The sequence below is a fragment of the Narcine bancroftii genome, chromosome 5, assembly GCF_036971445.1.
Source record: "Narcine bancroftii isolate sNarBan1 chromosome 5, sNarBan1.hap1, whole genome shotgun sequence".
Taxonomy (NCBI): domain Eukaryota; kingdom Metazoa; phylum Chordata; class Chondrichthyes; order Torpediniformes; family Narcinidae; genus Narcine; species Narcine bancroftii.
In genome coordinates this window covers 120,771,855-120,798,481 of record NC_091473.1, presented here as the reverse complement: position 1 = coordinate 120,798,481, position 26,627 = coordinate 120,771,855, and the positions used below count along the sequence as shown (strand labels likewise).

General features: G+C 34.9%; 1 protein-coding gene across 5 annotated transcripts in view; it reads right to left on the bottom strand.

Moving 5' to 3' along the window:
• Nucleotides 1–7,670: 7,670 nt before the first annotated feature.
• pigb (phosphatidylinositol glycan anchor biosynthesis, class B) overlaps nucleotides 7,671–26,627 on the bottom strand; it is a 41,914-nt gene continuing 22,957 nt past the window's right edge. For 3 of the 5 annotated variants that reach the window (XM_069938924.1, XM_069938921.1, XM_069938922.1), the window contains 7 exons: nucleotides 23,963–24,103; nucleotides 15,778–15,829; nucleotides 14,961–15,172; nucleotides 13,696–13,760; nucleotides 12,195–12,411; nucleotides 10,376–10,556; nucleotides 7,671–8,345 (listed from right to left, as the gene is read on the bottom strand). In XM_069938924.1, the coding sequence (XP_069795025.1) occupies nucleotides 8,214–8,345; nucleotides 10,376–10,556; nucleotides 12,195–12,411; nucleotides 13,696–13,760; nucleotides 14,961–15,172; nucleotides 15,778–15,829; nucleotides 23,963–24,103 (1,000 nt within the window). In that variant the 3' untranslated portion in view covers nucleotides 7,671–8,213. The remainder of the gene's footprint in view (nucleotides 8,346–10,375; nucleotides 10,557–12,194; nucleotides 12,412–13,695; nucleotides 13,761–14,960; nucleotides 15,173–15,777; nucleotides 15,830–23,962; nucleotides 24,104–26,627) is intronic. The other 2 variants (XM_069938923.1, XM_069938925.1) reach the window with 2 other exon arrangements.

The following is a 26,627-nucleotide window of genomic DNA, read 5'->3' as shown; positions in this document are numbered from 1 at the left end:
TGGAAAATAAGGACAACAAGAAAGAAGAGGGTAAAAAGAAAACAAGGAAACAACAGATGGTCAACCCAGAGGAAGAAGAAGAACAGAAAGAAATGGAAGAAGGGAAAGGCAAGACAATGGATGTATCTTTTTTTAAAGAATATATGGAATCAGTGAAAGAATGGCAATTACAAGAATTTAATGAGATAAAAAGAATTAAGAATGCAGAAGAAAAAATGTATAAAATAGAAATGGTCATATCAGAGATAGGAAAAAGAGTGGAAAATGTGGAAGAACGAGAAATAATCGTAGAAATGGAAGTAGAGGACTTAAAAGAGAAATTAGAAGAATCTAATAAAAAAAGTTAAAGAGGCACATGAGCTGTTAGCTCAGAAGATAGATATAATGGAAAACTATAATAGAAGAAATAATATAAAGATAGTGGGCCTTAAGGAAGATGAAGAAGGCAAGAATATGAGAGAATTTATAAAAGATTGGATCCCCAGGGTCCTAGGAAGACCAGAATTACAGGAAGAAATGGAAATAGAGAGGGCACATAGAACATTAGCCCCGAAACCACAACCGCAGCAAAAACCAAGATCCATTCTAGTAAAATTTTTAAGATATACAACAAGAGAAAATATATTGGAGAAAGCAATGAAGAAAATAAGAGAAGACAAAAAGCCACTGGAATACAAAGATAAATTTTTTTTTTATCCAATCATAAGTTTTGAACTCCTGAAGAAGAGGAAGGAGTTCAATACAGCAAAAACGATCTTATGGAAAAAAGGATATAAATTTATGTTAAAGTAGCCAGCGGTAATTAAAGTAGTTATTCCAGGGCAACAAAACAGATTATTCTCGAATCCAGAGGAAGCACGAAAATTTGCAGAACAACTACAAAACAAGTAGAGAGATGAAGACATGTAATGAGAGTAAAAATGACCACGAAATATATGTACGTGTGTATATGGGTGTATATATATATATATATATATATCTATAGGTGTGTATGTATATATGTGTATACATGAGTGTATCCGTATTTAGAGAAAAATAGATAAGAATTATTAAGGGAATAAAAGGGAATAGAGGGAATTAAAAGAGTGACCTTTGTTATGTATTCAAGGGTTGGGTGGGGAGGAGTTACGGTCACTGCAAAATCAGTTGATGCTTGCGAGTGAATTCGCAAATCCAAATGGAGAGGGGAGATGTGGTTGCCCGCCAAGGGATAAAGGGCAACTCAGGAGGGGGAGGGGAGAATGGGGTTAAAGAAGTTTTAAGTAGGAAAATAAGGAAAATGTTTTAGAAATGTTGTCTTATAAAGTATTCAAAACAAGAAAACCGAAATGGATAAGAAGGAAAGGTGATGATGGAGAAACGGAAAGGGAAGATAAACAAAGTATGAAATGGCTATGTTGAACTATATGACTTTAAATATTAACGGAATACATAACCAAATCAAAAGGAATAAACTGCTAAATTTACTGAAAAAAGAAAAAATTGATATAGCATTCATCCAAGAAACACATTTAACTGAATTGGAGCACAAGAAATTAAAGAGAGATTGGGTAGGACATGTAACAGCAGTGTCGTATAATTCAAAAGCAAGAGGAGTAGCTATATTAATCAGTAAAAATATACCAATTAAAATAGAAGAGGAAATAATAGATCCAGCAGGGAGATATGTAATGATACAATGTAAGATATATTCGGAGTTTTAGAATCTACTCAACGTATATTCACCTAACAAAGAAGATCAAAAGTTTAAGCAAGATATTTTTTTGAAGATAGCAGATACGCAAGGGAACATATTAATAGGAGGGGATTTCAATCTTAATTTGGATTCAAATATGGACAAAACTGGGAAAAAAAATTAACAGAAAGAACAAAGTAACCAAATTTATAATTAAATCGATGCAAGAAATGCAACTTTTGGATATATGGAGGAAACAACACCCAAAGGAAAAGGAATATTCATATTACTCAGCTAGACATAAAACATACTCAAGAATAGACCTATTTCTGTTATCAGCTCGTATGCAAGATAGAGTAAGAAAAACAGAATATTAAGCTAGAATATTATTGGACCATTCACCCTTAATATTGACAGTAAAGCTAGAGGACATCCCTCCAAGAATGTATAGATGGAGATTAAACCCCATGCTACTTAAAAGGCAGGATTTTAGAGAATTCATTGAAAGACAAATTAAAATGTACTTTGAAATACGGAATCAGTGAAAGATAAGTTTATACCATGGGACGCAATGAAAGTGTTCATTAGAGGGCAAATAATAAGTTATGTAACCAAGATGAAGAAGGACTACAATCAGGAAACAGAGCAGTTGGAAAGGAAAATAGTAAATATAGAAAAAGAATTAGCAATGAAGGAAGATACAACTAAAAGAAGAGAATTGGCAGATAAAAAAATAAAATATGAAACACTACAAACATACAAGGTGGAGAAAAACAGAAATATTATGAACTAGGGGAAAAAACGCATAAAATTCTAGCATGGCAGCTTAAGACAGAACAAGCTAAGAAAATGGTATAGGCATCAAGGAAAAAAGACAAACAAATCACATATAATCCAACGGAGATTAATGAAAACTTTAGAGAATTCTATGAACAATTATACCAAACTGAAAACGAAGGGAAAGAAGGGAAAATAGATGAATTTTTAACTAAAATTGAACTACCAAAATTACAAATAGAGGAACAAAATAAATTAACAGAACCAGTTGAAACAGTAGAAATACAAGAGATAATAAAAAAACTACCAAATAATAAAACACCAGGAGAGGATGGATTCCCAATAGAATTCTATAAAACATTTAAAGATTTATTAAGTCCTCCCCTCCTGGAAGTAATCAACCAGATTGACAAAACACAAAGCTTATCAGATTCATGTAAAACAGCAATAATTACAGTAATACCAAAGCAAGGGAAAGATCCATTCGCACCAGCGTCATATAGACCAATATCATTACCTAACACAGATTATAAGATAATAGCTAAACTATTTACAAACAGATTAGCAGATTATGTACCTAAAATGGTAAATCTAGACCAAACTGGATTTATTAAAAAAAGACACACAACAGACAATATTTGTAAATTTATTAACTTAATTCATGCAGTAGAAGGGAGTAAAGTGCCAACAGTAGCAGTTGCTTTAGACGCAGAGAAGGCCTTTGACAGAGTAGAATGGAATTATTTATTCAAAGTATTGCAAAAATTCAGTTTACCAGAGAAGCATATTAATTGGATTAAAGCATTATATAAGGGGCCATTGGTGAAAGTGACAGTAAATGGATATATATCAAAGCAATTTAATTTAAGCAGATCAACAAGGCAGGGATGCCCACTATCACCCTTATTGTTCGCGTTAGCTATAGAACCACTAGCAGAATTGATAAGAACAGAAAATAATATAAAAGGAATAAAAATAAAAATAAAAGAAATATAAAATCAGTCTATTTGCGGACGATGTTATAGTATACTTAACAGAACCAGAACTATCAATAAAAGAATTATAGAAGAAATTGAAGGAATATGGAAAAGTGTCGGGTTACAAGATTAACATAAATAAAAGTGAAGCAATGCAAATGAATAATGCGGATTTCTCAAAATTTAAGAAGGAATCACCATTCAGATGGCAAATGCAAGCAATAAGATACCTAGGTATACAAATAAATAAAAATCTCGGCCATCTATATAAACTCAATTATTATCCACTAATGAAAAAATTACAGGGCGATTTAGAGCATTGGAAAGATTTACCACTAACACTAATAAACTGTATTAAAATGAACATTTTCCCAAGGATACTATACCTATTTCAGGCATTGTCAATACACTTGACAGAGAAATTCTTCAAGGAGTTAAAGAAAATAATAAGGAATTTTTATGGAAAGGGGGAAAACTGAGGATAGCACTAGATAAATTAACAGAATGGTATAAACAAGGAGGCTTACAATTGCCAAACTTTAAAAATTATTATAGATACCTATCAGATTTTTGTCAAACAAGGGAAAAGCCAGATTGGACTAGATTAGAACTAGATAAAATAGGAGAAAAGATACCTGAACACATATTATATAAATGGGATGAAAAATTGGTACAACGTAGGAGTTCTCCAGTATTACATCATCTGCTCATTACTTGGAAGAAGATTCATGTAGAAAGGAATAAAACAAATTACCAATTACCAAAACTAATAATGACGCAAAATCAGTTACTCCCTTTTACAATAGATAACCTTTCCTTTAGAGAATAGGAGAAAAAAGGGATCAAAAGAATAGAAAATTGTTTTTCAGGAAATAGATTATTATCCTTTGAACAAATGAAGGATAAATATAATATAACTCAAGATACAGTGTTGGCATATTACCAATTGAGATCCTACTTGAAGGACAAATTAGGAAGTAGTCTGAGGTTACCAGAGGGAAGTAACTTTGAATATGTGATTACAGATACAATGACAATCAAAAGATTTATAACAAATATGTATATTAAACTGCAAGAAAAGGAGAATGAGGAAACAAATGGTAAAACTAAACAAAAATGGGAACAAGATTTAAATATAAAGATAAAGAAGGAAACATGGGAGAAGTTATGCTCTGGAACGATGAGAAATACAATAAATATGATGTTACGTATGATACAATATAACTGGATACACAGGCTATACATTACACCTCAAAAGTTAAATAAATGGGACTCAACAGGATCTGACAGATGTTTTCATTGTAAAAAAGAAATGGGAACAACAATTCATGCAATCTGGACATGTGAAAAAGTAGAAAAATTTTGGGAAGATCTAAACCAGATATTAAATAAAATTACAGAAAACAATATACCAAAAAACCCAGAGATCTTCCTCCTAAGTAACATAAAAAATAAAGAATTTGGAATTGATTTGGATGGTGCACAAAAAAGATTTGTTAAGATAGCTCTAGCCGTAGCAAAAAAATGTATTATGTCAACCTGGAAATTGGAAGATAATTTGAGAATACAACAATGGTATGTAGAAATGAATACATGTATTCCATTAGAAAAAATAACATATAATTTAAGAAATAATATTGAAATATTTGAACAAATATGGGAGCCATACATGAAACACAATAGAGAAAACCTACCGGGGACATCTACCACCTAAATTAATGAAAGGAGAAGGAGATGAAAAGGATTGACTCAGTGGAATTTCTTGTTTATTTTTATTGAATGACAACATTCTTTGACTGGTTTAATGTGATTTTGTACTTTAAATGAATGGGGGGGGGGAGGTAGGGAGGGTGGGATGGGAGGAGGGGGTGGGAGAAAATGACACTGTATATATTTGAAAAGGAAAATGTATCTTGGTCAGTGTGGTTTATGGTGTGAAAAATAAAAAAAATTTAAAAAAAGTTAGCTCCAACATCTGTGCCAAACATAATATCTAATCTTAATTATATATAATTCCAATGGCTAGATTGCATTTCAAACTTTTTTTTGCAATATAAGCAGATAATTAGAATACTGCATTCAGTGAATTTTAACATTGTTACTTTAAGTACCATGATCAGTTGGAATTGGGATTATGCTTTTTAAACCAAACGTTCCCACTGAGCTAGTTGATGATTTGGGATCATTGCAATCCCAGCTTCTTGAATCAATTGGAGCCTATCTATTGGTCACAAGAAAAGTTTGTTCAACTCCTCTGATCAATTTTTTTTTTTACATCATTCCTTGGTACATATTAACAATACTTTTTACCCCCAAAGATTTTATTAATGAATTATTTACAGAAGGAAAATCATTCAGTCTGTTCCTGCCCTTACTTTCACATCCATACATTCCAGTCACTGTGACTTGTAACATTTATCCCATTTTCACCACTGTGGCACCTGTCCCTTCTCCCAGCTCCCTTCAGTCTCAGTCCCTCAATGCCTGGTTATGAGAGGGCTCTAGATAGTGATCCTTTCTCAGAGCATCCTCGCGTTGGCTGTACCAAAGCCTCGGCATATATTCCTGCAGCCTGGAATGTGCCAGTCGGCAGCATTTCCTCACTGACATCTCCATGTGGTGAAAGACCGACAGACATTGGCAGACCGAAGAGCATCTTTCACCGAGTTGATGGTCTTCCAACAGTTCTCAATCGTCTGTGTGCTTCCCTGGGAACAGGCCGTAGATCAGAAAGTCCTCTATCACTCTGCTGCTGGGGATGATCCACACACTCTTAATTAATCTATATATTTATCAATACACAATTATACTGAAGAAACTCAGCCGGTCACGCAGAATCCACAGGAATGTCCATAATTCCTATGGATGCTGCAGATCCTGCTGAGTTTCTCCAGCACACTTCTGTATTGCCCTTGCATCTACAGATGTTCTTGTGTAATATATATTAGCTTCCAGAACATCAACCCGTTTCACTCAGATCTTCCATTCTGATTTAGTTTACATATTAATGACCTTAATTAAGACTAACTTTAAAAAAAAACAACCCAATTGTTACGGAATGGGTTCATAAAGTTATGATAATATGGTTGGTGTACTGTACAGCGAGCAAAAGAAAAAAAACCACATAGAAGCTGTGAGCAAGTTGAACAAACCAACTGACTTTAATGGAGCTCTCAGATAGCTTATCAGCATGACTCCAATGATCCTATGTGCCCCCCTCCCCCACCAGGACCAATGTGATGTCAACCCAGTGCAAGCCTGCACCTCCATGGCCCAGTTCACTTGCTGATCAGTGCAGCCCGCTGTAATAAAATATATCGTAAAAGGGGTAAGTTTGTGAGGTTTATTTGTGAGATCACATGTTTCCAATTGGCTTTGCTCAGACAACGGGAGAATAATTGAGCGAGTTTTACAAGTAGGAGTTAATGGATCATCATGTTTGTACGGTTCCCAGGCTCAAGAATTGAAAATCCTTTGCTATTAAGACTGGGGCCAGAAGGTTAAATTGCTGGTTGAAGGTTGATGTTCCTGGAGGGGTCTTGTGGTTTTGCAAACAGAGAGAAAACATTCATTCTTTGGGAGAGAAAGAAACACAGAGATTCAGCAGCAGTTGGTGTTGAAGACTGCAAGTTTGCAGACCTGCTGCAAGACCCTATTTCAAGACCAGTTTTGAGTTCCGAGTTCAGTCGATTCTAAATCTCTGTCGTCATTTAGAGGCTGAGGCTGGTTATTGTGTTTCTCCTGAAAAAGAAGAACTCTTTGTAGTAACCTGGAAGAAGAGGTTTTCCTTTGGAAAAACTTACCAGGGGATAAGTTTCTTCAGCAAGACGCTTCAGTGGCTGATTGTGTGTCTAACGGACAACTAATATCTCTCTCTAAAACCAACAAAGACCTTCCTGAGCAGTAATAAGTTAAAGCACCAGTGCCTGGTGCTTTAAGGTTTCATTTTGTGCACAGTATGGAAGATTGCCTGATACCAGTGAACTTGGAGAAGTGAAAAGTGAATGACTGAAGATTGAAAAAGAACTTTCCTGAACATACACATTACATATATGTGCACTTGGAATTAGAAGGGGGGTATTAGGTTCAGTTAATAGTAAAGTATTGATATTATTATGTATTAAGAAAATAAAACTATCTTGGCTTAAGTAGCCATTGTCTTGGTGGATTTTTGTTGCTGCTGGTTTGAGTCCCTTTGGGTCGTAACACAATTAACTAACAAACTTCAATAGGCTACTCTGTTCATACAATTAGACTTTTATGACATAATATGCCATTCTGAATCTCACTTGCACATAAACTTAGCAATGTCAAAAAGAACCTGCAATGTCCTCTCACACCCTAAAATCAAAGAAATACATAATTTATTCAATTGACCAGTCTACTCCTTGTGCAGGATCTACTGAGAATCTGTTCCAACAATCACACGTTATGGAATAAAATAAAAGCATTATTCAGACATACCAGATCCTATTTTCACTCCTCTAGAGAAGGTGTTTATTTTTAAATCGCATTGATAATGAAGTATTCCCAAGTTCAGCCATATCAATGCAAGAAATGTTCAATTAATGGCTTTATTATTTTTTAAAAGTTTAATTTCCTAACATTCATGTTAACTGTTGATCCCAGTGAGTATACATAACAAATTTTATACAATTTACAATATGCTATTGAATAGTTGACTAGATACCTTAAGATTCAACTTGGAATATCCAGAAATAAAACCAAGTTTCAAGAAAAGTTTTATAAAACAGTTGCAACAGTAGATACATTTACGTACATATTTAGAGATTTTGAATCTTTTGTTTTCTTTCAAATACATGAATATGGCTTCCTATTCGATTCTCTGGGACATGAGTGTGAAAAAATGTTGCCACTTTCACATAGTTTTTGGTCCTCAGGAAAGGTTCAATGTTCTTTGAAGACAAGGAAGCAAAGCAACAAGGTTAGAAGATGGAAAAAGTTTAACATCTTTTCAAAAGAACACTGTTGTTAACAAATATGTTTCCACCATTCAATAGGAGCTACTCAGTATCTTTGTGTGTTTAAAGGTAGACAAATCCCCCAGAACCAAAAGGAATTTATCCCAGCTGCTACAGGAGGCAAGGAAAGAGGTTGCTGGGGCTTTGGTGAGATACTTGCTCTAATCAACCGAGGTACCAGTTGACTGAAGGGCAGCAAACATAGTCCCACCTTTCAAGAAAGGAAGCAGGGTCTGGTAACTTTTAACCTGTAACCAATGGTTCGATACTAGAAAAACAGTCAGAGGGAGAGGATTAATGATCACTTGTAAGGCAGAGACAGCCAATGTGGCTTTATCATGGAAAGATTCTGTCTAACCAATTTAACTGTTTGTTACCTCTTCAAAGAATATTGATGGGGGCAGGGCAGTAGATTTAATATGCACAAACTTTAGTAAAGACTTTGGCAAGGCCCCACGTGGGAGACTAGTTCAAAAGGTGAGGGCCAATGGGATCCAGGCCAAATTCCAAAAGAACTAAAATTGGCTTGGGAACAGGGGCTAGAGGGCAATGGTGGAGTGTTGATTTTGTGACTGGATGCCTGACATGAGTGGTGACTCATGAGGATCAGTGCTGGAATTCCTTCTGTTTGCAGTGTACATGAATGACATGGATGTGGGTAGCAAACATCAGTAAGTTTGCAGATGACATGAAGATTGATGGACATTGATACTGCCAAAGGTAGTCTTAGACTGCAGAGAGATACTGATGTGTCGGTGAAATAGGATGAAAATGGCAGAGAGAGCTTAATCCAGACAAAAGTGAGATGATATTACACTATGAATGATCTTTGGGAGTATGAAGGAACAGAGGAACCTTGAAGGTTGAAATACCAATAGATAACATAGTGAGGATAACATTTGAAATATTTGCTTTCATTAATAAGAGCATCGCCAGTTATACTCATACTTCACCCAAACTCAGCAGGAGTACTGCTTGAGGTTCTGGTCACCAAAGTATGGGAAAGATGTGACTGAACAAGACTGGGTGCAGAGGAAAATCACCAGGGACGTTGCTTAGGAAAGAACAGTTCAGTTATGAAGAGAGACTGGAGAGGCTAGGTTCTCTCTGGATTAAAGGAAGTTAAAAGGAGATATAACGGAGGTCTTAAAAATTAAATGCATATAGATAATGTAGAGTACTGAGTACCAAAGGTAGATAAAACCTATGTCTTAAGTTTAGGATGAGGGGAATGAGATTTAGAGGGAATGGGAGGGGACCTTATTCACCCAGAGAGTAGCAAGTTCTTGGAATATATTGCCTGAGCCAGTGGTTGAAGCTGGCTCATTGACAACAGTTAAATGTTGAGATCAACCTTTAAATCACTTTGGTGTAGAGGGTCATGGACTAATTGATGCAACCAACACAGAACCGTGTCTACTATTGGGCATGGACAAGTTGGCCTGAATGCTTTATGAGTCCACAACTTCAATTACTCTCATAGCACAATTGTAATAACAAAACTGCTTAATAAATCTCTAAATGTTTATGTATTTTGAATACGTTTATTCTCAATTTTGTGCTTCTGTGTGACCCCCAGTTTCGTTGAAAGAGCAGCACTAGATGCATCATGAATCTTTTTACAAATGGGATGCCTCTTTGCCCTTGTTTGGTAACAGTCATCATATCAGTCATGCTTCAATTAAATAAGATAGGATGTACAAAAAAGGTTTCTCATGCAAAGAGGCACCTAGTCTTAACATCAAGACTCATTTCTTCTCACCATTCCCCCATTTTAACATATGAAAATACCAAAACCAAAGACATTTCTATGACATCATCCATTCACTTAATAATATTATAACACACCATTATTGGGAAATACTGCCAAAAAGCTCGAAGAAATGTTGTAACAACAAGGTAACCCACATTTTCTAAAAAAAATTGACCAATTCAATCGGGAAACAAAATTAAAACAAATGTACCTTTTCCAATACATTGTAAAATACTAGATGAGTGGGAAGGGAGGCTTGAGCAGCAAATCTTGTGTTCAGCCATGTAAGGGGCTCCTTGAAAAACAAGTCAGCTTCATCAACATAGGTTGTATTTCCACTTAGGTCTGGAGGACATTCCAGAAAGTGCATTTTTATTGGGCAGTGAACATAGCTGGTGAAGCAAGCAAGAAATAGGTTTTCAATCCTTCTATATCTGGATTTTGTTTCCACACATACAATGAATTTTCCCAGGTGTGAGAATTACTTGAAGTAGTTCTCTACCAAAGCTATACAAAGCAATCATGATTTTTTTTTCTCTGAAAAAAGTTCTCATTGTGGAGGACCAGATTTCAATCTTTTTTCTGAGAGGTGACTATCCTTTATTTTGATAATATTACTTTGGAGGATGCAGTGTGTTGGACATGTCACAATTTCCTTGACTATTATTTTACACTTTGCAGTTAATTGAGGAGAGCTGCATTTGCATAAAGTCCAATGTCTCTTTATTTCATTTTTACTCGACTATTTCTAATGCTAAATTTATGTAGTCAGGCTTGGGCATGACTACATTTTATGACTCGATCAATTCCTCTGATTTGCCCTCTTTCCTTACTGAGGATGTTACTGTAAAGAATAAACTGAAAATTGTCTTTTCTGTACACAATTTGGCATTGAACACTTCATTAAATAAGAAAATTACTGACATGCATGTCTCTTAGGTTAATGGTAGGTGATCTAAAGACTGTACATAATTTTCAATGCATGCATTTAATTTTCCAATATTGCAATAGAGAATTAAGTATTCTTTATTGTCAATTCTCTGGACAAATCAAAGTACTGAATGGCTAATGAAATATTTTCTTTCAAAGTGACAGGCATAATGTAGGGATATTTAACAATCCATTTGCCATGACAAGATCCCACACACATCTTGATGTTTGTATATGGATAGGTAATGGCCAGAGTACAAGACGTTCCTTCTCTTCTTCACATGGCAAGTCTTCACTTTCATACCTCTTAAGAAATGCTTTAATACTGTCCTAAATTAGCACACGAGACATTGTATTTAACTTCCTGTAAAAAAGGTTTCAGCTCAGAGCTCTAAAAAATCTGAAGATTTCTAACTCTGAAAATTATTTTCACATTTTTAAATTTAAATCAAATCATACAAAATAAACAGTTCTGATGAAATGTTAACTTTTTTTTTCTCTCCTGCCTCACCCAAGTCTTGCTAGATTTCTGTTTTTATACATTTTGTACCTTCCATCATTCAAAAATGTAAGAACTGAGATTTGGCCAGGGGAAAATAATATTCATCTGACTGATCCTTGGAAAGATGATCAAATACTAATATGATTCACACAATTACCAGTAAGCTTTATTGCCAACAATACAATTATATTGAGAAGTGAATCACATGGACTATTAGATATTAATTTAAAATATGGTTCCCACTACAAACACTCTTTACTAAATATATACTTTGTATTTTCATTGCACATAGTGATAGCTATTTGAAGCTACGGTGTATTAAACTACTTCAGTGCGCACTTTCATAAAATTATAACATAAATGCAATTATTCCATACCTGGAAATAATATAAAGTGCCTTTATCACAACCGAGAATATTTGCTACCCAGAAATGTTTTCCTTCAGTTCTCATGTACTTTGCAGCAAAGTAAACCATTTTCCCCAAATATGATCTCACCAGCAAGTGATATGACAAAACATGCATACTGATTGAAAATCTCTCCATACAGGCGTAAACTTTTTCATTTCTATATAAGCAACTTTGCACACTCAACTTACCTGTAGAATGGTGTTGAATGGCAAGGCATCAGAAAGAACAAGGAGGGCTCGTCTTTCTCCAGCAAGGTGCCCTTACAGAGTTTCTGAATGTATTGCATCACATCGAGTGTTCCACGCTGGTGAATTAATCCAGTGTATAGGACTAGACACATGTTAGAAAGAAAAAGAAAACTGACTGCTGGTCTCTTCCATGTTTTCAAATTAGCCAGTGAATAGCCTGGACATGAAAAAGATAATGGGTTGGGTATGGGAGGGGAGGGGAAAGAGAGGGAAAAAAAATTGCACAAATTATGTAGGCGCAAATTGACGCTCATTTGTCGTAAATTTTCGTAATATAAGAGTATTTCAACACTTTCTAAAATGCAAGGTGAAAAGATAAAAACCAAGTAATACATGCAAACCTAGCAGTAAAAACAACAGGGAAGCGTAAGAAAACTTGACCAATAAACAGCCTTTAGAAATAAACAGGCTAACAAGTCACACAGATATTGCAATAAGGCTGGGACTATTACCCCTAAAGACCATTCAAAATTACCATCATAATGGAGTAAATTTGACAGCAAAATCAGAATAAACATTTGTCCAGTTAAACACAGAAATAAATTGCTATCAGTATTTCCAGGCTCCACTACTTTTTTTAATGTTACTTTCATAATCACTAGATATGAGCGAGCTGACTAGGATTCCGGGCACTCATAGAATATTCTCACTTCTAAAAACTGAGTTGATGTTTTATTGCAAAGATTGCTGAGTTTTTATAACACCTGTAGTCTATTAAACCATGATTTCTGCGCAAATTAGCTAGCTTGAAAAAGCAAATATGTATATTGTCATTAATTGAAATATTTGTCCTTTAGATTTTAAAATAAAGGTTCTTTCTTTTAAAGTTATTTTTATTAAGTTTGGTTGGAAAAGAAAACAAATAGATAATAAATTTATTACATTCAGACTATTACACATTTAATAGCATATATTATAATGAAAATAGTACTTGGGCATAAATCCCAATCCAATATGTATTTTTACATAGAGTTGTTTAAGAAAGAGAAAAAAAGGAAAATAAAAAATCTAATCCAATGCCAATCAAGGTTGTAATTCACATTGTAAGTAAGGGTTCTTTTAAAAATATTTAAGAGCTGATAAATATTCCAATCATTATTTTGGATTCTCTTAAATACTTCAATTCTTTTGATCCTGGCTTGCTGCCTATAAGAATTCTTGAATGTGATTGACTATTTGATTTGCTTAACCACAATAGTGTTGATAGATCCCTCAGTATGGAAGCTGATAGCAACCAAAGTTATCCCAAGACAGAGATCCATATACACAGCATTTTTAAAGTCGGCCATCAGTCATAACTTCAATGATCATGTAATCAGGGTCATTATTCCTTTATGAACATTTAAACTCTTCAAAATCAAGCATTCCATGTGGAAAACATTTTTAGATGTTTTCTTTTATGAACTAACAGTAAAAGCAAGATTATCAAGAGGATACCTACCACAGAATACCATGCAGATGGGCAATGTTGGATAAATAAATCTGAATTCTTTGTGGCTCAAGAAGCTGTGATAAAGAATGCACATGTTTACAAAACTACAGGCATTCTGGAGACAGAAAATAAGACTGGTCATGTAGATGAACTTAACAATGCATTTTCTTAGTGTAACAACTGGGCATGTTTTAGTGTCCAATCCTTCAAAATAAAAATCGCCCTTTACAGATAGATTTCTCCTGTTAACTGGGGATTTCACAAACACATTTCCTCTATTACAATAATGACTACATTCTCAAAGACCTTTATTGGTACCAAAGCCCTTTTGAGCACCCTGAAATCATGAAAAATATCTTTTTTCCCTGTTTAAAACAAAATAAAATGGAAACTTATTTGTGAAAGGTCAGATGTGGTAATATTTCTAATGAAGCCATCTCATAACTTTTAGTTTTGAAAGGCTTCAATTTCTCATTCTAAATTGCAGTACTAAGTTCCAAAGCAACAAATTATTCTATGTAATAGTAAGTACCTAATTCAGAGGAACAAGTAGATAAATATTCAAAAGAAAATATAGTAGTAATAGAAGCATAGACCAAGTAATAACACAAAATGCTGGAGAAGCTCAGCAGGTCAAACCGTGTCCTTTATGTAGCAAAGGTAAAAAATACAGAACCATTTTAGGCTTGATCAAGGTATGAGAGAATGCTGCTAGGCATCTGAACAAAAGATGGGGTGGTAAAGACAGGAAGGGGACAGCAGCCATGAGGGGAGGTGGTATGACTAGGTGGGTAAGGGGAAGGGAGGGGAGAACTGGAAAGACTGGAAAGGGGGAGGGGAAAGAAGACGAGCAAGTTTAGCAGAAATCAGAGAAATCAATGTTAAGGCCATCTGGCTGGAAAGTACCCAAAAAGAAAACAAGGTGTTCTTTCTCCAATCTGCAGATGGTCAGGATGGGATAGTACATAAGGCCGTGGACAGACATGTGAGCTTGGGAGTGTGATTCAGAATTGAAATGGTTGGCTACTGAGAGGTTGCTGTTGATCGAAGAGATCTCCCAATCTGTGACCGGTCTTAACACAGACTATATTGCATTGTTTTTAATAGTCAAGACGGTTTTATTAAATTTCTAATCACTGAAAATGGTAACAACCAAGGTCAGCGAGCGAGTTTTAAGACAAAATCTTAATTCATGACTTAATATATGCAAAATTGGTTTTAAACTAATGAATAGGATTCTGGTCCTGTCTTCAATCCTACATAGCAGTACACACCTGTATGCAATAAGGGTCCAAAGAACTGCCATTAGAAAAATTCTGATCTTCTTGGGAGCCAAGAGACATCCATGAAAGAAAAATGGCAGATGTGTTCCCATGATAACAGGAAATCCTTGAGTGAAGTACCAATACCAAGAATGAGAGCCATAGAATGATCCCATGTTCTGAATTACATTGAATCTGAGAAAATTCCATTGAACTATAACCCACTGAAATATGGGGGGAGAAGGAAATAAAAGATAGATAGGAATTGTTAATATTTTACATTTCATGCTTGTGTATAAAACAGGATAATAGCAAGTATGGTATATGCAAACAGGATTAGGGTTAGCCTAGACATTCTTGCCCCAATGCAAGATTTGGAATAACTCAACATATTAAGTTTCTGAATCCAAGCAGCTTAACATATATTAAAGGTACAGAAAATCTATTTAGTACAGAACTCTATTTTACAGATACTGGTGAATGTAGTTAGGATTTATGAATTAATGAAACAATGGACGTTAACCCCTTCTCTAATTGCGGTGTCTATTCATAGCCAATAAAGGAGTAAAGAAACATCTTTAATTTTGTTAAATCTCAGAATTTAACATGGAAAGAGATGCAAGTAAGAATAATTTATACAGTTGATACTTAAATATAACTACCAATTGCAGGCCTATTAAAAAATGCATAAAGAAGATTTCAATGCAGTACAATTTTTTTCCAAAGAAGACTGGTCCAGAATATTTAAAATTGGTTAGTAACTCTTCAATACCAGTATTCTAACACTAAACATGAACTTTAATCTTTCAAAAGAATAAAAAATGCCCACCTCACCATAAAATATTCGGTCAACAATCAGTGAAATCCCAAATGCTAAGCATCTGCAAAATGAACAGATTTACAATGGAAAAAACATATTTTAGGGAAAATATATTAATTAAACTGATCTTAAAACAAATAGACACTTCAACCCAAAGTCTTGGAATGGCAGGGCATACATTTCACAACCTGGGTTACAATGTCAGGATGGTACAAATCATGTCTCTCTACCAAATTGCTGATAATTGAGAAAAGGAACAATATTGCTGAATGATTTGTAAAAGATACCCACCAACAAAATACACACAATGTGTAAATGAAGCATTTTTAAAAATGCTTCTCTTCTCAATATGAATAAACATGAGAACACTGTACAGGAGATTAGAAGTGATATTCTATAAATTACATTTTTTGTTATCACCTGTACCACTCTATCAGCCTTCTGGATATTTACCGGAGGATGAAAGACTTGGTCTTTCATTGGGGATTTTCTGTTTTGTGTGTGCAAAACTCAGACATGTTTAGCACAAGTTCCATAATTAATAATCTTATAGAGACCAAGTAGATCTCTATAGGACAAGTCTAATGCACAGCTGACCAAAGATTTCCCCCCCCCCCCCCCCCCAAGTATTTCAGGCAATCCACACAGGTGGGTTGAGAGATCCAGTCAAACGTATATCTGCAGAGTGGATAATTACCATCAAGCCAAACAACAAATCTTAACGCATTTCATGGCATTGTCCTTGGGTCCTCATGCAGAAGGCAATATTCCTGCACATCAGTGTGACTAAAGAAAGAATTGTAAGTGAAGAGTTGCTTGGGCTGCATTGTCCCGCAACCTTCTTTCATCCTCCATTGTCAATGGGACCTCCAACACCACAGGAGGACCAGAAGGAAAGTAGGTTCAAATAGGTGGCTCTCAACCTTCTCAAGACTGATGAGGACTTGGTAATAAATTATAACCTTGCTGCCAAACTGGCTTGTTCTGTGCTGTATATGGTTATATATGGTTATGGTGACACAAATTTTTCTGGTTTTTAATAATTTTATTTATCGTTTGTATCAATACAAAATATAATTCAATAATACAGTAATTATTGTATGTCATACAAAATGATACCAAAAAAAATTTTTTTCTCCCCAACCCCCCCTCCATCCCAAAAGAAAGAAAAAGAAAAGAACACCTACTTCTACATATATAACATTATTAGCATATATAATATTCATTGATTTTTAAAAATAGTTTCTAATTGAGAGGGGTGAGCAAAATGGAGAAGGTGGATGGAATTTTATTCCAAAAATCCATATTTGGTTTCCAAATTTTATAGAAGTTTTCAATTCAATTTCTTAAGCTATATGTAATTTTTTTCTACAGGCATACAATTTTGCACTCTCAGTTTTCCACGTTACCACTATACATTTCTTTGCAGTAACTACTGCTATATTTTAAAAAATTCTTGATATTTGTCCAATTTCAGTTTTATATATTTTTCATATATATTCCCAAGTAAAAATATTATTGGATCTTTTTGTATCCTTATCTTCATAATATATCCTTGCAATACACTCAAATCATTCCAAAATCTTTCCACTTTTTTCACAGGACCATACTGAATGTAAAAAAAGGCCTCTATTTCTTTGGTACATCAAAAACACTTATCTGGATAATTAGAATTAAGTCCATTCAATTTATGTGGAGTATGATTGACGAAGAAAATTATATTGAACCATTTGATATCTAGCATTAACTGTATTTGTAACAACTCTCTTGACACAATTTTGACCATAGTTCCACTTGGATTTGTATATTTAAATCTTTCTCCCATCGTAATTTTGATTTGTATAAATCTTTTTTCTTTTAGTTTCTTGTAATTTTATAACATGTTCGTAATAAATTTCTTAATAATTATTGTATCTGTAATTAAACCTTCAAATTGACTTTGTTCTGGGAGTCTCAAATCTATTCCTAATTTCTTTTTTAAGTATGATTTTAATTGGTAATATGCAAAAATTGCATTATTTTGTATATTGTAGCGGGCGCACAGCGCAGTATTGCAAATTGCCACTGTCAGTTCACAGACTTACCTGACACATCATGGGCTAGCAGTGCTGGGCGCCAAAGTACAGTGAGTGGATCAGATGAAGCCCCTGCCTAAAGATGCGGAGCACTAATGGCTCAAAGCTTTAATCTGCTGGTCCTGTGGACCAGCAGCTATTCACTAACGAGCTCATTAACAGGCAGGGAATAAAAGGTCTGTGTATGTCTGCAATAAATCAGTCTTGAGTTGACTACCTTTGTGTGTGTTTGCCTTTATTTATTAGCATCTACCATAGTAGCTGCTACAATATTACATTTATCTTTTAATTGCTCCAAAGTTTTTTAAAAATCCTCTGATACCAATTATCAAATAAGGAACTATTCAAAGTAAAAGGAATAAGTTGATTTTGTTTTAACAACATTTTAGGCAATTGATCATTTTTAATCCCTCTCTCCATATGAATCCCATTCCATATTTTCAATATATGTTTTAAAATTGGTACTTCCATATTTCTTTTAAACAATTCACTATTCTATTTATATAAAATTTGCTCTGGGATAGTTTCTCCAATTTTATTCATTTCAATCTGAACCCAAATTCTTTTTTTCACCCATTTGATAACAAGAGGACAAAAATCTCAATTGAGCTGCTTTATAATAATTTTTAAAATTTGGTAATCTTAGTCCTCCCTGATCAAATTTTCATGTTAATTTTTCAAAACCAACTCTTGACATTTTACATTTCCAAATAAATTCCCATATAATTTTATTCAAACCCAGAAAAAAATAATTCTGGTACATGAATGGGTAAGAACTGAAATAAATCTCATAATGTTGGAAAAATATTCATCTTAATACAATTCACCCATCCTATTACCATTATTGGTAAATCTTTCCATCTTCTGAGATCTTCTTCAATAGTGGTGAATAATTCAACTTAAATAATTATTTACTTTTCTATTAATTTTGTATCATTTTGCCACTTAAATTTTATAATCTTTGCATTATGAATAATCCATATCCACCATAGGCATCACCTCACTTTTTTGAACATTAACTTTATAACCCAATACTAATCCATATTCTTTTAATCTCATATTAAACTTATTTAATGATAGTTCTTGTCTTGTTAAATATACTATAACATTGTCTGCAAACAAACTAATTTTGTTCTTTATTACCCATCTCAAATCCTTTAATTTCTTTATCAATTCTAATTATTTCTGCTAATGGGTCCATTGCTAATGCAAATAAAAAAGGTGACAATGGGCAACCTTGTCTAGAGGTCCTTTCTAACAAAAAAGGTTTTGATATTTGTCGATTCATAACCAGTTTTGCTTTTGGCTGATCATACAATGCTTTTATCCAATTTACAAAAGTATTTGGAATCCCAAAAGCATTAAGTTTTTTTAAAATCCCACTCCAATCTATCAAATGCTTTCTCTACATCTAACGCTAAGCTACCACTGGAATCTTTCTATTTTGCACTATATTTATCAAACTTTAAAATTTAACTATATTATCTGCCACTCTTCTATTTTTAATAAAACCAGTTTGATCCATATTTATTAATTTTGATAAAAAATTAACTGATTAGCTAATAATTTTGATACAATTTTATAATCCATATTCAATAATGATATAGGTCTGTATAAAGAATGTTGTAAATAATCCTTTCCTTCCTTTGGGATTATTGTTATTAATGCTGTTTTAAAAGATTCGGGTAGTTCATGTACCTCTCTCATTTAGTCTAATACCCCCATTAATACAGGTTCTAATAACTCCTTAAACTGTTTATAAAATTCTGGTGGAAAACCACCTTCACCTGGCACTTTATTATTCTGTAATGACATCAGGGTCTCATAAACTTCTAATTCAGAAAAAGCATCAGATAATCTTAACTTTTCATCTTCGTCTAACACAGTTAATTTAACGTCGCAGATACTCTTCTATTTTATCATCATCTTTCAATGATTCTGAATGATGTTTGGCATAAAACTCCTTAATTATCATTTATTTCCTGCGTTTTATAAGTAATCTGACCAGTAGTTTTCTTAGTGGCAGTTATTGCCATGCTAATACTTTGAGCCCTTTCACCTAATTCATAATATTTTTGTCACAAACATTATATCCCTCTCTATTCTATGTTTATATTGTATTAAATCTTATTTTTTAATTCTAACAATATTTTCTCCTCATTTTTTTTGCACTTGTACTTCCTTATCCACTTTCATTATTTTTTTCCAACTGATCCAACTCTTTCATATATTCTCTTTACTTTTGAAATATAACTTATTACTTGTGACCTCTAAAATATGCCTTCATAGAATCCCATATTGTAAATTTACTCATTAGTGAATCATTGCTAGTTTCAAGAAAAAAATTATCTGTTGTCTCATAAAGTCACAAAATTCTTTTTTTCTTCAGTAATGTTGTATTAACCTCCACCTTTTACCTATCTTTTGCTCTTCTTCCAACAAAATTGACAAAATTTAAAGGTGAATGATTCGATAGAACTCGCACTTGATGCTCAACTGTTTGCACTCTATATTTAAATTGTGCAGAAATTAAAAACCTATCTATTCGTGAATATGTTTTATGTCAAAAAGAGTAAAAAGAATAATCTCTTTCACTTGGACGAATTCTTCTCCATATATCCACCAAAACTATGTCTTTCTTTAAATCTATTGGTATTTTAGCTACTTTATTTTTCATAATTTTATAACCTGACCTATTCAGGTTATGGTCCAAAGTAAAATTAAAATCTCCTCCAAATATAATTTTTCCCTTGGCATTTGATAATTGCATAAAATATCTTGTACAAATTTGCCATCATCTACATTAGGTGCATATACATTCATTAAGGTCCATTGTTCTGAACAAATCTGACAATTTACCATAACATGCCTTCCTGCTACATTTACAATTGTATCTAGTATTTTCACTGGTAAATTTTTATTTATCAATATTGCTGCATCTCTAGCTTCTGAATTAAATGACGATGCTATTAGAGTTCCTACCAATCTCTTTTTAATTTTTCATGTTCTTTTTTTCTGTCAAATATGATTCTTGTAAAAACGCAATATCTATTTTGGCCTTTTTCATACATACTAATAATTTTTTCCACTTTATTTGATACTATATCCCATTAATATTAATACTAATAAAATTCAGTCTTTCAGCCATAAAATACTTTACTGAATCTACTAACCTTCCATCCTTCCACTCCCGTCCCTCTCACTTTTAAAACACTAATATTATATTTCATAATATATTTGTTATATTTAGGTGTATTAAAAAAGAAAAACAGAAAAAGATAGACCACCCCCCCCCCCCAACAAAGGCGTACATTATTAATGATATGTCCTTAAAACCCTGATATATACGAGTTGTGGACGAAACCACACCAGCACTCATGTTCCCGAAGTTAGGCCTACACTCCAACTAACTCTCTCGAAATATTATACTGTCTCTTTATACAATCTTTACCAATTACAAATTTTTACTTATTTATAGATCTTTCAAGTTAAAAAACTTTCCTCCCTAAAATTCTCTCAAAAAAAAACCCTTTTTTTAAAAAACATTTGTTCTTTCCTTCTCTATATTATCAGCTATAATCCTTCTGCATCATATCTCATTTCAAACATCACTCACTTCTTGCCTCTCTTTCTCAGGCAATGAATCTGCAAACACTTTTGCCTCATTGGGTTCCGTAAAAAATATATTTTTCCCTTCTGGAACAAAAACTTGCAATACTGCTGGATACCTTAGGACAAAAATGTAACCTTTCTTCCATAACACATTTTTAACAGAGAAAATCAAAACTTGTATCATGGTAAAAGAAGATCTTATTTTCATTATAAATTACTGGTGATTGTCTTTCTTTCGTTGCTTCGCCGCCAGTTTCAAGATCTTTTCTCTCACTTCATAGCGAAGCAATTTGACTGGTATCGGACGTGGATTTTCATCTGTTTGCGGTTTTGGTTGTAACACTCCATGAGCTCTTTCAATCTCAATGTTTCCTTGGAGATTCAGTTACCCTCAGAGATGACAGAATCCAAAGTTGCAAAAACCTCTTCATTTCTTGACCTTTGTTGCCTTCTTTAAGCCCAACAATTTTTATATTATTTCTTCCACTAAAATTTTCTAAAATGTCAATTTTTTGAGTGAGTTGATCTGTTGTTGTAGCTGTTTCAGCTTGGATTTTTTTTATCTGTTCTTTAACATTTTGAATTTGAAATTCATTCCCTTTAATTTTTTCTTCCACAACTTCAAATTTTTTATCCACCTGCAGCATCATTCTTTCCACCTTCTTTGTAAAATTCTTATTTTCAACCATATTCTCATTACACTTTTTAACTTCTACGGTTAATTGCTACAAACATTGTTGAAAACTTTCCATGTATTTCTTCATTTCAACTGTAGATACACAAGTCTTTCATTTTTCTCTGATTTTTTTTTAGCCATAACTCCTTGTTCTAGATGCAATTCCTGTTCTTCTTTGTCTTCATTCTGATCACTGGAGCTGGAGGCTTCTTGTGCTTTTTTAAAAATTGCCATTTTTTTTGCACCTGGACAGAGTCACTTCTTCTCATGTGGCAGGCGGCCATTGTCAGGGGAGACCTTGCACAGCAATGACCAAGGTCTCCCCAGCTCCAGGTTTTTCACCACAGGCTCCTACCTTCCGGACACCTCTTCAAGGTACGCCTCTCTGTCTTTTTCTTTTTCAATTTCTTATGAAGTAACAGCTGTTTGGTCATTCTTTAGTGACATCTTGTGTTGTTCATTTGATCTTCCGACAACTTTTCCTTCTACTTTTCAACCACACCAACTTTTTTTTGGAGAGAGGTGATTCAAAGTCTAACCCCACCTCATCGTGTGGTACGCCCGCCCACTGACCCATAATAAACCATATAACCATTTACGGAGCGGTAACAGGCCATGTTGGCTTTTTGAGTCCGCACCGGTTCACTGATTTTGTGCGCCCTCTTCAGGCATTGGACCCGGTATATCTTCATTCAATAACGATGGGCGAATTCAATGTAGGTGGAATCAGTCAAAGAAATGTTTGTAAAACATGCAGTTCATTACTTCTGGGCACATTCAATACAGGGTCAACTAGTCCGAGAAATGTTTGCGAAATGCATCTTGATTGATTTTATCTATCAGTATTGTTAGGTAAAAACATCATGAGCTGGGAATGTAGAGGGAGTCACCCAGTGCTGGGCCGTAACAAGATGCAGTTGTGACCTTGTACTCTCAAGATAAGAGTGGGGATGACAAATTGATGTGCAGGAGGCTAGCAGAGAGGGACAGCAACAGTTTATTCATTGGACAATGTCATGGTATGATAATTTACTAAGTACGTATCCTAAGGTATATAAAAAACACCACTTGCTGATAACGGCAGAATGCGCCTTCTCCAACTAACACTGTTAGTTGCAAGTGTTACAATCCGGCAATAAAGAACAAAGAACCTTGATTTCGACTCAGTCTGGTGTTTGACTCACTCATTCATGAACAAAGCAGACCTAACAGTATCCAACCACCAGATGTCAAACTAACATGTCTGCAGTTCATCCTCCAGGCCCATTTGTGCCAAGAAGCACAGGGCAAAGACATAACCCAATGTTGCAACAAATCTAGTCACCCATTTTTAAGCAGATTGCATACAGATCAATAAAGCAGCAGAACTTCTCCATTATATAGGTAGGGTGGCACCATTAATGCAATGCTACTACAGATCCTGCAACCAGTTCGAATCCACTGCTGTCTACAAGGAGTTTTCACCTTCTACCAGTGACCACACAGGTTTAAAATAAATTACCATCAGCACATTAAAGAATGATTGCATATTTCTATGTTAGACTTAAGGAATTTCAGTTATTCCAGCAACAGTTCAGACCCACCAACATTGAATGGTGTGGAAGTTAGGTAGGGAAGCTAAGCTTCTTCTTCCAGTGAGAAACTTTACCATTAATGTTTTGATTTTTGCCCTTCTCTATTCCAGAAAAATACTGATCATAAAATGAATGCACGTTTAAGGATCCCAGCAGTCTACATGAAAAGCTACAGAATACAGGGCTCAAACAGGTGTGTCTCAAATTATAGGAGTGCAGACAGATTTGAAGCAAACTCCTTCTGCCTCTTTACGTACCCAACTGGGAGAAATCGGTGCAAGAGCAGATCCAGTTTCTTTGCTTCTCGCCAGAAATGTGAAAACAACAATGGCAGCCAAAGGATGACAGCAGTAGGACGCACAACAAATGCAAGAGCAGTCACAGCGACGTATTTTGAACTGTGAATACACAATATGAAATTCGACACATAAGATCCAACCCATGCTGCCTTTAAGCATTTTAATAAATACAAACTCTTAGCTTATCTCGTCATACATTATTTTGATAACTTCCAAAGGTCCGATCATCCTGGATTAGTTCGACTGTTCAATGGTGTTTTTAAACTTCTCACTATCTTGTCTTGTTTATCCAAATTGCTATTCTTTATGTAAGACACACTGGACTAGCGAAAATAATATTAATGTTTCTCCCTTTTTCTCCTCCATTTTCCCATCATTCCACAGATGGAGATTTTATCAGAAATGAGTGCAGTCTACCTGGAGATTCCCTCCAGCGTATCAAACCACGTGTTAGGATCTTTCATGTGTAGCAACACAAAAATAAATCTTTTTTCAAGAAAATATAAATTACATTAATTTTCTCTTTTTCTCCAAAGAGCTAGAAGTCAAACATCTTTAAAGAAGTAGAAACAGCAATTTCACTGAGAAAATAATAAGAATGATTCGTGCCATTACTATTTATTGTGTCGTTTTAAAAAGAAATGCATGGAATAATATTAAAAATAACACAATTGTCAAGAAAATTATTTTTATTAGGAGAGAATTATAGTTGGGTAGCTCTTGGGTTAAATTATCAGACAATTGTCCAGAAGACATTGATCCAGACAAACAGCTGGGGAAGTTAAATTCGTCCAATCAATAAATCTGGATAAAAAGAGCTGGTGTAAGTAATGGCAACTGCATAAACACCCAACTGGATCATTTCCTATTTCAAGAAGGAAAATTAAATCCCTACCTACTCTGGCCCCTCCGTCCCAATAATGAAGTTGAATTTTAACTGGCTCCTGAGTTCAGGCAATTAATGAAGGACAGTAAATGCCAGCTTTATCAAAAATATCACCCTAACTAAATTAATTCATTTTTTTAAAAACTCAACTCCATAATCTTCTGTTCAAAAATGGCTGATTTATCTATATAGTCAGACCAGGATTTGTTGTCAAGAATAAGTCATGAAATTCAGTGTTTGGCGGCACCATCCTAGTACAAACATACATTATAATCATCTTACGATATTACTATACAAAATAAAATAGGAACAATAATACTGCATGAAAAGTAAGGCAGTGTCTTTGGTTCATTGATTATTCAGGAATCTGATGGCAGTGGGGAAGAAGTTGTCCTGTGCCATCTTTTGGCTCCTGTACCTTTTCTCCGATTGTAGCAGAGTGAAGAAGGCACAGCCTGGGTCGTGGGGGGTCCTTGAGGATAGAGGCTGCTTTTTAAGATACTGCCTCATGTAGATGTTCTCAATGCAGTGACATCTGGTGCTTGATAACAACCCTTTGGAGTTTATTCTTGTCCTGAGAGTTGACACCTCCGTACCAAGCAGTGATGCAACCAGCCAGAATGCTCTCCACGGTTCACCTGTAGAAGTTTACGAGAGTCTTCAGTGACATACTGTATCTCCTCAAACACCTCAGAAAGTATAGCCACTGGTGAGCCTTCTTTGTCATTGCATCAACATGGAGACTCCAGAACAGATCCTCAGAGATGTTGACACCCAGGAATTTGAAGTTTTTTGACCTTCTCCACTGCCGAGCCCTCAATGAGGACTGGATTGTGTACCCCTGACTTCCTCCTGAAGTCCACAATCATTTCCTTGGTTTTGCTGACATTGAGTGCAAGGTTGTTGTAGTTACACCATTCAATGAGCTGATCCATCTCCCTTCTGTACGCTTCCTCATTGCTATTTGTGATTTTGCCGACAACTGTAGTGTCATCGAATTGAGCCTGGCCACATAGTCATGGGTGTATGAGTAAAGCAGTGGGCTAAGCACGCATCCTTGAGGTGCACCTGTATTGATGTTCAGTGTGGAGGAAATGTTATTTCTGATTCGTACTGACTGTGGTCTTTCAATGAGAAAGTCAAGGATCCAGTTGCAGAGTGGGGTACAGAGGCCTTGAGTTTGTAGCTTCTTGACCAGCACTGAGGAAATAATGGTATTGAAGGCCAAACTGTAGTTGATGAAGAGCAGCCCTATGTATGAATTGCTGTTTTCAAGGTGATCCAGTGCTGAGTGTAGAGCCAGCAATATTGCATCTGCTGTGGAGCGATTGTGACAATAGGCGAAGTGCAGTGGATCCAGAAGTTTACTTAGGTATGTGTTAATTCTGGCAATGACCAGCCTCTCAAAGTATTTCATCACAGTAGAAGTTAGTGCTACTGAGTGATAGTCGTTGAGGCAGCCCACGATACTCTTCTTGGGTACCGGGATGATAGATGCCCTTTTTAAGCTGGTGGGAACCTCAGACTGCCATAATGAGAGGTTGAAAATGTCCGTGAATACTCCAGCTAGTTGGTTGGTGCAGATTTTCAGTACCCTGCCAGGTACACCATCAGGGCATGATGCCTTGCGAACATTCCCCCTCTTGAATGATGTTCAGAGACAGATATCACAGGGTCCTGTGATACAACCCACATTGCTAGAAAGTGGGATTCTTCAACAAGAGGGTAAATTCAGAA